This window comes from Peromyscus californicus, unplaced genomic scaffold, assembly GCF_007827085.1.
Source record: "Peromyscus californicus insignis strain IS unplaced genomic scaffold, ASM782708v3 Scaffold_8__1_contigs__length_139910024, whole genome shotgun sequence".
Classification (NCBI taxonomy): Eukaryota; Metazoa; Chordata; class Mammalia; order Rodentia; family Cricetidae; genus Peromyscus; species Peromyscus californicus.
In genome coordinates this window covers 17,170,596-17,183,396 of record NW_026294606.1, presented here as the reverse complement: position 1 = coordinate 17,183,396, position 12,801 = coordinate 17,170,596, and the positions used below count along the sequence as shown (strand labels likewise).

General features: G+C 42.7%; 1 protein-coding gene across 2 annotated transcripts in view; it reads right to left on the bottom strand.

Annotated features, from left to right (window-relative positions):
- Positions 1–7,801, bottom strand: part of Dek (DEK proto-oncogene) — a 44,257-nt gene extending 36,456 nt beyond the window's left edge. For both annotated transcript variants that reach the window (XR_008215637.1, XM_052727215.1), the window contains exons 1-6: positions 7,667–7,801; positions 7,113–7,275; positions 3,671–3,772; positions 3,324–3,433; positions 1,852–1,946; positions 980–1,100 (exon numbers count right to left, since the gene is read on the bottom strand). Coding sequence is in view for 1 of the 2 variants with exons in the window: in XM_052727215.1 (XP_052583175.1) it covers positions 980–1,100; positions 1,852–1,946; positions 3,324–3,433; positions 3,671–3,772; positions 7,113–7,266 (582 nt within the window). In the remaining variant the exon portion in view is untranslated. The remainder of the gene's footprint in view (positions 1–979; positions 1,101–1,851; positions 1,947–3,323; positions 3,434–3,670; positions 3,773–7,112; positions 7,276–7,666) is intronic.
- Between the last annotated feature and the right edge of the window lie 5,000 nt (positions 7,802–12,801).

Genomic DNA, 12,801 nt, shown 5'->3' with positions numbered 1-12,801 from the left:
GAGCTTCTTGCTTTAATGAATCAAAGGAACGGAAGAAACTATGCATAGAGAAATAAAGCTTAATCAGCAACTCTATACTCTACATTTATGAATGAACTGTACCAACTCTTTCAGTAATGCCAAGTTCTCAGTTACATCCTTCAGTATGCAATAAATGTTGTGTAAGTTAATTATCAAAGTAACAAGCACGAAATAAGTAACTTGCTATACACCTTCAGTTAAACCATATCCATTTCTAATCACATGAGGAAAACAATTTGATCAGCCAATGAATTTATTTTTAAATGCTTTCTTAGGAGTATTTGCTAAATTCTAAAATTTAAAAACTATGTAACAGCCCTACATAATTATTTCCTCAACCTTTTTCCCTATTCCAATACCTTCCAGACAGAAAACCCTGGAGCCCCTGGTTTGTATCTTATGTGTCATTTAGGTAGTTTTCTTATTTTTTGTTGTTGCTGTTTTGTTTTGTTTTGTTTTGAGGCAGAGTTTCTCTGGTTAGCCTTGGCTGTCCTGGAACTCCCTCTGTAGACCAGGCTGGCCTTGAACTCAGAGAGACCCACCTGCCTCTGCCTCCCCAGTGCTAGGATTAAAGTGGGATCAAAGATGTGCATCACCACCAGCTACTTTTCTTTTGAGACAGGAGTTCTCTGTAACAGCCCTAGCTATCCTGGAACTCAGGAGATCCACCTGCCTCTGTCTCTTAAATGCTGGGATTAAAGGCATGCACTGCCACTACAACCACCCGACTACTTTTCTTAATCTTGTACTAGTCATATTTGATTAGAAGGACAATATGTTATTTGATTTATATTATGAAAACATTGCAGTTCTGTCAATGAAAGGCATATATTTGAAATGCTGATGACATCACTGGCTATCAACACAATTCTGTTGTTAAATTACTGTTTCAGTAAGAGAAAGAAAGGAAAGGCTGTTAATAACCATTTTACTGAAATGGTAAATAACGAATCCTTACTTTGCCGGAAGGCTTTGGATGCATTAAGAAATTCAAGATCCTCTTCACTAGTTTGCTGTTCACGCCTGATCTCTCTAAATCAAGAACCTCACAGATGCTCTTTAGCATCGCATTCCTAAACCTGAAACAGAAAGCAGGGAAAAAACAAGGTGACTACACACGAGTTCTTAAGTATTCTTCATTCTATAAAGAGGCAAGAGCTAGCAAAATCGGTCTGTTTGTTTCCATAGCAGTTACAAGTATTTCCCTGTGGCTTATTCTTAGTCACCTGACCACAGTATACAGTCATTAATTAGAAAACGAATATTTACCAATGATTTAAGTAAACTCACTGGAAAATTACCTAAGTTTCCAATACTAAAAAATTCATGGGCTTGAAAATGGTTTAGGTTAGTGACTCAGCATTACAATGTCTTAATGAAGACCTAATCATTTCTATTTAAATTCTTTATCTATAGGCATTTAATAAACAAAAGTTCTAAGAGTGTGTCACTTTGTTAGCATTATCAAAAATAACAATTTCTCATCAAAGAAATTATTTTCAAAGAAAGTTTAAAACACATTAATAAGAAGCGTAACAGCAGGGAACAGAAATACATTTTATTACATTTCCTTCAAACCTTATGAGCTTTGAATTCTGAGAGATTACCTGTATCTTCTGGAAAATGAAAATTTAAAAGTTTTCAAGAGTTTTAAGTCACTATTTACTAGAACATAAAAAATAACCCAAGTTGATGCTATGAAAGACTTGTCAAATTCTGACACCTAAATTAAAGTTAGCAATCTACTAAAAATGAGCAGGCATTCATTTTTAAACACTAACGGTAAGCTTACAGCATATCAACCAAGCAATATTTACAAAAATAACTTACTTTTTCAGCATTTCTTCCTTCTTTTTATACTGGGTACTGCCTTTTTCAAATGGAAAGCCACTGAACTGACCCACATTCTTCTTTAATGAGGATACCTGAAAATATTTTTGTTATTGTTAATGCTACTATCCAGTAATGTACAAATGAAAAAAATTCAAAGATAATGTATTTTCAGATCTGTCTTCCAAATTAAAATATTGATTTATTCAATAAACCTGAAAAGTATTTGCTACTAATATTTTAACATTACAAAAATTCTACAACTAAATTCTTTGGAAAGTTTGGATCTGAATGTATTTTCACCTAGCAAGTTACCATAATTGTTCCTTAGGTAGGTATAGAAAGTTACTAGTCAATGACTCTATTTTTTAAAAAGCAAATAATTTTAATTATTTCAAAATGTTAATGTCATTCACTAGTTAGGAAAATGTGTAAGTTAAGATTGTTGTACGAGCTGAGGTCAGTACATGTGAAAACAAACTAGCCCATGCTTCAGACAGCCTTAAGAACACCTAACTTGCCGGGCGGTGGTGGCGCACGCCTTTAATCCCAGCACTCGGGAGGCAGAGCCAGGCGGATTTCTGTGAGTTCGAGGCCAGCCTGGACTACCAAGTGAATTCCAGGAAAGGCGCAAAGCTACACAGAGAAACCCTGTCTCGAAAAACCAAAAAAAAAAAAAAGGACACCTAACTTGTTTTACACAACCCAAAGCAAGTTTCTGATTTCAAATACAGTTATATGGGCTGGAGAGATGGCTCAGCGGTAAGACCACTGGCTGGCTGTTCTGCCAGAGGAGCCAGGTTCCATTCCCAGCACCTATATAGTGGCTAGTTCACAGCCATCTGTAACTCCAGCCCAGGGGATCCAAATACCTCCTGAGGCACCAAGCACACAACAGACAGACATGTAGGCAAAACACCCATACAAACAAAACAATCCCTTTCTTTTCAAGTAGTTAGTTACATTTAGGGCAACATAATAACATATCACTTGGCAAACAACCCCCACCCACTTTTATGGGTGTTTCAACTACAAGGAAATATTTATTGTGAATGGCCAGAACATAAAAAACAACTTTATTCTAATACAGTTAAAAAAAAAAAACACAATAGATTGTATTGTAATTCAGATTTTCAATTTGGAGCATACTTCATTTCCTTTTTTGTTTTGGTGGTACTGCTGTTGGAGACTCAACTTAGAGCCTTGGGCATGGCAGATCAGCAATCTATCTCTGAACTATTCCTCTATCCCTAGCTGGGAAGAAAAACAAAAGAAAGCCTTGTTCATAACCAGCTACGCTACTACAGTATGTCACTTAACAGTCCGTGTCTGAATCACTCACTGGTATTATACAGAAACTGAACTAGTTGATCACCACAGTTTTACAGGATTAAAATTATGGCTCTATAATACAGCATCTTAAATGTATTAAGCATCAAAAAACATAGTAAAGATGTTTTCAAACGTCTTACTGTGCCTGGTCTGTTGTAAAGCAGTTTGTGTAGATTTCTAAGTTCATCTGTTTTTTTCTTACTCAGAAAGAAATGTATCCTTTCAATTTCACATAGTTTCTGACCCTTCCCTAGGGGAAAAAAAAAAATCATAATTAAATACCCAGGCCTTTAATATTCAGTTAGTTTAATGAAAATCATTCCCACAGCATAGTTTGTATAACTTTGTGCTAGTAAGGAAAATTAAAATTCTGCCAAAATAGAACACGACTTCCTAAACACTAAGTAAGCATGCTATTACCATGTATTTGTTAATCACTTTTTTGCCTAATTGAGCATTTTCACTGTAAAAAGAAATATAAACTTACCTTGTTCAATTGTAAATGGCTCTCTTTGTAAGGAAGACACTTGCATTGTCAATCTCTCTACTTTCTTCTTTTCTCTCTTGCCTTCCACAATGAGGCTCTTTTCTAAGGAATTAATTGAATAATTTAAAATTTCTTAAATAACAAAAAGCTAAAATAATGTGTTAACTTTATAAACAGGTGGGGAAAAAGATTTCCCATACCCAACAGCATACTTTCCATCTGAGCATGATTTAAGAAGCAAATAACATGAAACACTGTGGAAGCTTTTATTTTTTAAGAGTAACATTTTACTTAAGTTTGTCAAGCACCCAGCCTAAAATAACAAAAACTCTTATCCAATTACATTTATCACTATTAAAATCTAGTTATTTGACTTATGAAAAATCAGTTTCACTAATCTTATTTCTTTTTGATACACAAGAGAAATGTATTTACATGTATTTGACATGTACTAATTAAAATGATTAGTATTTCATTCTGTTTGTGGGCCTTTGGACTCTTCTAGTTTTTCATACAAACATGTAATAAATTATTTTAAACAGTCATCCTACTGTGTTATAAACACTAGAGCATATTTCTCCTATCTAACTGTACTTTGGTACCTGCTAAAAGATAGCTGGCTGTACATTACTTTGTAGTTTGGTAATTATGTTCATGACAGCCATGAGTCAATCTGACAAATTTAAATACTGTTTAGTCTAGACTTCTAAGAAAAACCCAGGAATTACACAATATATAAAGCTTAAAACATTGTTACATTTATCAAAAACTACTCACTTATTGAAATCTAGTCAAACTATATTTTGTTGTAGGTCCTCTCATTCATTCAAATGAATGTCAATTAGGTCCAAAAATGTATGTAATACTCAAAACAATGATATTAAACATTTTTGGAAATTTCTACTAGTATAATGAAAACTATACTTAATGTAAAAGATGATAAGAAGAGCTTTATGAAAAATACAAATAAGGGATAAGGGTATAGCTCAATGATAGACTGTCTGAAATGCTCAAGTCCCTGGATTCAGTAGTCAGCTTTGGGAAGAGAAAAAGGTAACAAATATAAAATTTGTGAGCCTGGCTGGCCAGATTGCTGGACATGCAAAGGTGCTTTCTGCCAAGTCTGGTGACCCAAGTCCAACACCTCAGAGGCCTAAGCCCAAGAAATAATATGGTGGAAGATAACTGATTCCCTCAAGTTGTCTTTTGACCTTCACATGCACCATCCCTGCCACACACAACAAATAAAAACCACAAAATGCTTTGTGAGGGACTGGAGACATGGCTCAGCAGTTAGGAGCACTCACTGCTCTTTCAGAGGACCAGTGTTTGATGCTCAGCACCATATGGCAGCTCACAACCGTCTCTAACTCCACTTCCAGGGGATAATCAGGCACCTTCTGGCCTCCGAGGGCACCAGGCCATGCACTTGGTATACATACATACATGCAAGCAAAACATTCACATACAGAAATAAAGATAAATCTTAAAGTTTTGTGAGTTGAAGAGGGATTATTTTAGGGTCAGGGAGGAAAAAGGATCAAAACATTAGTGTACGCTTTACAAGATAGTTCAGATTTGGGGATATAAGAAGTTGCGAAGAATGAATGGAGAAAGATAGAATTAAGTATGTTATAACAGCTCCTATAACCCTCAATTTGCTCTTGCTTAATCTAAGTCATTCACTTGATTTTGGATCAGGATCTACAAACTAATAATTACTTAGTCCAACCCTGGAGCAGAGCTTTCAAACTAATGCATGCCTGGCTGTAACCTGGACAATTCCTCCATGTCCTACAAAAACCCAAACACATCCAAAAGACCTCATAATCATCTCCAAGCTTGTTCATTTCTGTATTTTTCTAGAGAATAACAGCATCACCCAAACCCCACAGACAAAACCTGAGAGTCACAGTTCCAGATCAGCTTCTCCCATCTTTAAATCCCAAGTCTGCTAAAAAACGCCTTAGTTCACAGACCTCAGTAACCTCACTGTCATGCACTTTTCCATCATTATACTGAAGGTTAAGGATTCTGGGCTAAGTAGAATTAAAAACTTACAATTCCAGCATCCCAATACCTCAAAAGAGAAAAATGAGTAATAATAATGAATTAGTTCTGAAACTGTTAAGGGCAAACCAACAAAATCCAGGATTCTGAGTTATTGTTAGCCTCCAAAACATTACTGCTTAGGCCTTTTATAGTGTATTTACATAACGTCTCAATTTCTTTCTGCCCAAGGAAACTCACCACCTCTAGTATCTCAACTTTGCCTCCCTAGGAAGACAAAAAAGTAAAATATCAGGGGTACAAGTGTTAAAGTCTTAACACTGCTGATAGTGCAGCCAGCTTTCAATTACTATATTATAAATAACCTAAAAGTAATTTAAACAATTCTTATTAATATTTATAATTAAAGCCAGTGCTGTACCTGAATGACACACTCCCATAAGGTCTTAGGGCACGTACCACTTCAGATAAAAAGTATACTTTGTCCCCTTAGCCCGTATAATATTTATAAAAAGAAGTAAGTTTGGGAAGAGCACTTGAACCCTGAGACCTGCTCTCTAGTCTGGCTGAGCTGTGGCCATCTGCACAGTCAAGCTGGACTGGACTAGTACTGAAAGCTGTGAATGACTGTGCCTTGGATTTTCCAATAGCTGAGAATGTCTCGGGGGAAACTGGTGTACCTGTATAGGGACAGCACCAAGCACCCTGGATAACTGACAAAATACTCCTCCTGCACGTCTCTAGGTTGGCTTCACAGTTCAGCCTCTAGTCAAATATGATGACTATTATCACCTTCCTTTGAGCAGAATTAGCTCCAAAACCGAGACAGCTGTGGGTTCGCTTTAACTTTCAGTTCAGTTTTCTCGTTTTAAACTACTTTCTCCAACAGCAGCAGCTTTCACGGGTGATTCCTAGGCAAAGAAAACGCTCCCACAAGAACCCTTACTTAAAAATCAGCAGATACATACAGTGGAAGATAGGAAAACATTTCCAGGATTAGCAAAAATACCTGTGGTGTTAGGTTACCTTACGGACCTTAGGGTAACTTCAAAAGGCAAACGCTGCAGAATGAAATGAGCACAGTTAAAACACTCGCTAGCAACACAGCATCGGTGCACAAGGCAGATCTCAGACTTACAAACTTCCTGCCGGATGACGAAGTGTTCTGATGGCACACCGCGAAAATTCAGCTACACTCGCATCGAAACCCTGGCAGATACTCAAACAAACAAACAAACAAACAAAAACCCAGATTCTCTGCCACTGATCGTTAGCAAATATACACGATATCAATCGCGTGAAATCAACCACTCCGACTTGATGCCCGTAAGCGCCAAAAAAGCAAAATCATTCCCAAGGGAGGAAGGGGGGGAGAAAAAAAAAACTTTTGATGAGAAAAATTCACCCGTGAGGGATGCGCGTCCCTGCCCACCTTTTTCTTCCTCCTCGTCCTCGTCGTCGTCCTCTTCCTCCTCCTCCTCCTCCTCACTCTCGTCCCTGGCGCCCGGCATTTCGGGCTCCTTCTCGGACGCGGGCTGCGCCGGGGCGTCCTCTCCCTCTGCAGCGGGGGCCGCCGCCGCCGACATGCTGGGGGCCTGCGGGCGGGGAGGAAGGCGCACGCTTCGGTTCCCTCGCTCGCTCGCTCGCACCGCGCGACCGTGGCGACTGCCCAGGGGGAAGCTCCCTTCCAAGTCGCCGACTCCGGTCTGTCACTCCACCCGCCTCCCCGGGGATGCCCGAGGCGGGAAAACGCGCCGCCCTCCCCCGCCTTCCCCCCGCCCGCCGCGCGCGCGCGCGCACGCGCGCTCCCGTCCGGCCTGCGCCGCCCCGGGCCCGGGCCAGGCCAGTCCGGCCAAGCCTGGCCTCGCCTCGCCGCGCGTCCCCTCCCCCGCGTCGGGCCGCCGGGCGAATGGCCGCGTCCCTCCCCGCCGCTGCACCGCCACGCCACGGGGGTCGGCGGCCGCGCCTCCCCGATGCCGTCCTCACCGCGGGTGCGCACGAGGAGGCCGCGGCTGAGGAGGAGAAGGCGCGCGGGCCGAGGTTCTCGCGCCGCGCGCTCGCTCGCTCCGCTCTTACAGAATCAACAAGATTTTCAAAATGGCGGTTCGGGAAGCAGAGCGGGAATGCGCCGGCCAATCAGCGCGCGGCGCTGGGAGTTGGCGCGCGCGGGCGGGCGGGCGGGGGGCGGGGCGGCGGCGGCGGGAGGGCGGGGCGGCGGCGGCGGGAGGGCGGGGCGGCGGCGGCCGCGTCTCCGGCGGGCAGCCCGGGCGGGGCCGCGAGGGTCTCATTGCGGCAGGAGGACCAGGTCCGGTGGCGGGCCGGGTAGGAGCTCGGCCTGGCGGGTGGCGAGCGTGTGCGCGGAACGGTCGGACGCTAGGGGGCCTGCGAGCTCCTTGTCTCCCCCCCCCGCGGCCGTTCTGGGAGAAGATGACCGAGAAGATGACCGGCGGTCCTGGGCCGCGGAGTGGGGTGGTGGCTGGAGGTGGCACAGAAGTCTCTTTTTACAGACGAGGAAGGGGTTGACCGGGAGGCATCCGGTTTGCCTCCTAGAGATCGTTCTAGAGGAAGGCTCCCAAATGTGACCTACTTGTGAGGATTCGCGTCGCCGTGGCACGGTGGCACGGACCCACTGCGTTAGTTAAGTGCTCACACCACCAGCGACATAAATAGGTTTCATACACGTGAATGTAAGGCAAATTCATTCTCTCCCTTTCTCTCCCCTTTGGTCTGTCCTATCATGCAAATACGGTATTTGTCCAGTCCACACCCTCCGGTCAAAAATTCTAGGTAAACCCCACCTACCTTTTAGATTCCACACTTCAAAAACTCAGCATTAAGTCATGTGCTCTCCTACGTGAAATTGTCTTCATTTTCTCTCTACCCCGAGAACACGAGCTGCCCAACTGGTCCTTTTTTTTTAATCCGGTAAACTTGGTGGAAATACGATTAGTTACATTTGTGGTAATGGACTCCAAGTTGCAGGACATAAATCATACTTTGTTTTTCTTTTGTGTCCCTTTTTGAAACATAAGCAAAGTCTTGTTATTTCTGCTTTCATGAGATCTTAGGTCAGTTACCATTCCACTGATTCTGCTCACATCCCACGCACTCTCCTCTTTAGTTTGGATTGCCGCATAGCCAGCCCCTGGTCTGCCCTTCCAAATACTAATTTGCCTCCTCCCACTAGTCACACCCCAGCCAAAGCAATTCTATTTAATTTGACACTCCCTTACTTAAAACCTCTGATGGCCCCATCATACTTGGAATAACTTCAGAATTTCTTACCATAATATGTACGGTGCTACATACTCCAGCTGCTGACCCTCTGTCTGATAGTTCTCTGACATGGTTGGCTCTTTAGTCACACAAGACTTACTCATGTTCCTACCTTACCCAAGACCGTCATTCCTACCCTCTGGGCGTTACACAGTAAAGCTTTATGCTTCCACTGCTGGGGCCGGTCTTTCCTATTAGTCTTCAGTTAACTTGCTCTTTCCCATCACTTATTTCTGCTCAAGTAGTTTTCCTTCCTCAAGACCATCCCTGTTTTGACACGATTCTCATTCATTCATTTGTAAGTATTAAATCCTCTGTCCGTCACTAGAGGCTGGAGTAGGGCTAGGTGCCTACCATCTTGAAGTAGACTGTAGGTGGGACAGTGAGCGCACACACATACATTGTACGGTAGTGACAGAGCAATTAAAAGGAGACATGGAGTATCGGCAGGGCGGGTGGGCTTTTCTTTTAAAAGTTCAACGATTAAGGGAGGTTTTGTTGATAAAATGACATTTGAAAAAAGAACTCAAAATGAGAGCAGAGAGATGAGGTATACTCTGGGAAATTAAATTACTGGGTGTGGGAAATGAGAATAAGAAATGAATGATTACTGGGTTTTGGTTCAAACCACTGTAAGCACAGAGGACCTATTGGGATGAGGAAGACTTAAGGAAATGGGATGGGCAAACGTCTTTAGTTTATTTTTTAGGGAGGAGCTTGTGGGAGGTCTGAATTTACTTTGTTTCAGCTATGTTAGGATTGAGATTTGTGGTCATCAAAATGGAAATCCCCAATAAACAGTTGGACATGAGTGTCTAGCATTCGAGGGAAGAAGCCGTAGCTCAAGATAGTGACTTAGCAGTTGTCAACGTGTAGTTGGTGTCTAAAGCCCTGGCACTGGATGAGGTCACAAACAGGAATAATAAAGGTAGTGACGAGAAATTAATCTAAGTAGCAAGGAGAGGTAGTTCCAAGACTGAACTCTGGATACTCCTGGGTTTATGGGTTCAAGAGAGGAAGGCAAGCAGGCTAAGTAGCTGTAGAGTAACAGTAGCTAGCGGTGGAGGAGAATCAAAGCTGTGTCCCAGAAGCCAAGTGACTTCTTCACAAATAGTGTCTTCCAAGGAGAGAGTGACCAACTGGGTGAGATGTGAACAGAGAACTGACTGGGATATAACAACAGTCCCAATGGCCCCGCTGAGCTATATCTTTTACGTAGTGGGTATAAGGTACCAGGAGGGAGCCAAGCCGTGGTGGTGCACACCTTTAATTCCAGCACTTGGGAGGCAGAGGCAGGTGGATCTCTATGAGTTTGAAGCTAGCCTGGTCTACAGAGTGAGTTCCAAGACAGCCAGGACTGTTAAACAGAGAAACCCTGTCTTGAAAAACTGACACACACACCCCCACCAAAAAAAAAAGTACCAGGAGTGAGGATAAAGAGCCAAATGGACAAAAAGCAAATTCGGACACATCGAAGGAATTTGGCGTCACAGTGGCTCTGGGAGAGCAGTAATTCAAAGGGACTCTGCCTTTGAAGGAGGAAGCTGTGACTGTACTGTGATCGATCAGATTGAATTGGTAAAGGATACAATTGATGATGCAAAGGAAAGGAGGGGCAGCCCCTAGAACCACTACAGTAGGTTTGGCAGCTTGAGTTCTCTATGAGCAGAAACAGAATCTGGAGCACTAACATTTTTTTAAGGATTCAAGGCCTGTGAGAGGAAGGAGAAGGAAGCCAGCTGGGACAGAGGAAGGATGGAGCTGATCCCACCAATCGTCAGCAAACCCTGGAGCTCTGGAGTGAGTACTGCTCTCCAGAGGTCCTCAGTGCTGGCCCCCAAATCACTCAGTCCTTGCATACAGGCTGCTTCCAGGAAGGGCATGAGTTCAGGGGGGAATGATAACGACTGTATACGTCCTGGAGGAGGTGACAGATGAATGTGTCCACTGAGCACAGCTTTACAGCTGGGGATGGATCTAAGTGGCACCAGTCCAACTCTGCCACTGAAGATGAGAGGATGTGGGATCTGGTACACAAGCAGAAGAGTTGTCCTTAGTACGGACAGCTCCTACGTATATCTCAATCTTTGTTCTAGGTAATTGACGAGCAATAGAGGCTTATTAGTTTATGGTTCTGGAAAATGAGAAGTCCAAAAGCATGATGTCAGCAACTGTGAAAGGCCTCACTGCTATGTCAGTACAGCCGAGTACATCATATGGGGAGAGGGAGAGAGGGAGAGAGAGAGAGAAAGAGAGAAAACGGGTTTGCTAGGTCAGATCACTCTTAAAGCCTTTTCTAATCCTAATATGTTTTCAACACATGAAATTTGGGCCATACATTGAAACCATAGCAACAGTAGCGGAATTCAGAAGCTATGCGTTCAAATTCAGGGTGGCAGATATAGTGAAAGTTTTAGAAGTTCTGTTTCCTGTAAGTTTCTTGGTAAATTTAAGTATAAAGTCATTGACAGTGAGTGAGTTCCAGAGAAGGCTGCTGAGATTTGAGGAAGATTGGAAATTGAACTAGTTTTGCAAGGAGTCATTGAGATTAGTGGTTATGACATCAATGAGTTTGACTTTATTGTTCTTCCTATGTCTGGATACCTAGTAGGAGGTATGAAGATGGCAGGAAGGGAGAGAGAGGGACAGAAAATATTTAAGTAGGTTGGAACTTTTCTAAGCAAATAGCTAGAGAGAAGGGCAAAGGTCGATTGAGCTGAGGATGTGTACAGATAGTGAATACAGTGGACTATAGACTCTCAGTAAGAAGAGAGGTAAGTAAGGACAAGAGTAAACTTAGAAGGGGGCAGGATTAGTGAGATCTTTCTTTTTCTTCAATTACATTTTTTATTAGCATCTGCAAATTCTGTTTTACGCCTGTCTCCCAGCTGGGGGGTGGTGGCACACGCCTTTATTCCCAGTACACGGGAGGCAGAGGCAGGTTCTCTGTGAGTTCGAGACTAGCCTGGTCTACAGTTCAGGACAGCCAAGGCTACACAGAGAAACCCTGCTGTGGGATGTCTTTCTGTGTGCTGTGAATATGTGTTGCTCTGAATGATTAATAAATAAAGCTGCATTGGCCAATGGCAGGGCAAGATGGAGCCAGGTGGGAAAATCCAAGAGAGAGAGTGAGAGGAGAGTAAGGGGAGGAAAAGGAGCCGCTAGCTGCCACCCAAGGAGCAACAAGATGCCAGCAGACCGGTAACACTATGGCCATGTGGCAAAACAGATCAATAGAAATGGGTTAATTTAAGATGAAAGAGCTAGCTAGCAAGAAGCCTGCCATAGGCCATACAGTTTGTAAATAATATTAAGCCTCTGAATGATTATAAGCGGCTGTGGGACCATGGGACCGGAGAAACCTTCAGGCTACAAAAACCTGTCTCGAAAAACCAAAAAAATTATTAATAATAATTAATAAATCAATCAATAAATAAAATGTACCTCCCGGATGCTGCAGATTTTCTTTACCTTATACATCACTCTATCCTCAGTGCAAAAAGCCTTGCCTTAGTAGGTAGTGTTTGCCTAATGAATGAATGCAAGCCAAAATAAACTTTCACAATGAGGATCTAGAATGTCTTTTCTATAATGTGACTGAAAGCTGTGCTATTCGAGATACAACCAGCTATTTCAGTTGCCGGACAGTCAAGGTTTATTTTTGCTCTATAAAACTCTGGTCTGTTCAGGCAGCTCTCTAGGGCTATCATTCATGAAATTTATTCATTGCTACAGGATACTTTGATCTTAAAGATCTGCCATCTCAGCATGGCTCCTTTATGTTCAAGATAGTGGGGGAAGAGCAAGAGAAGTCACACCTGCTGCTCCTTTGTAAACCTGGCTAG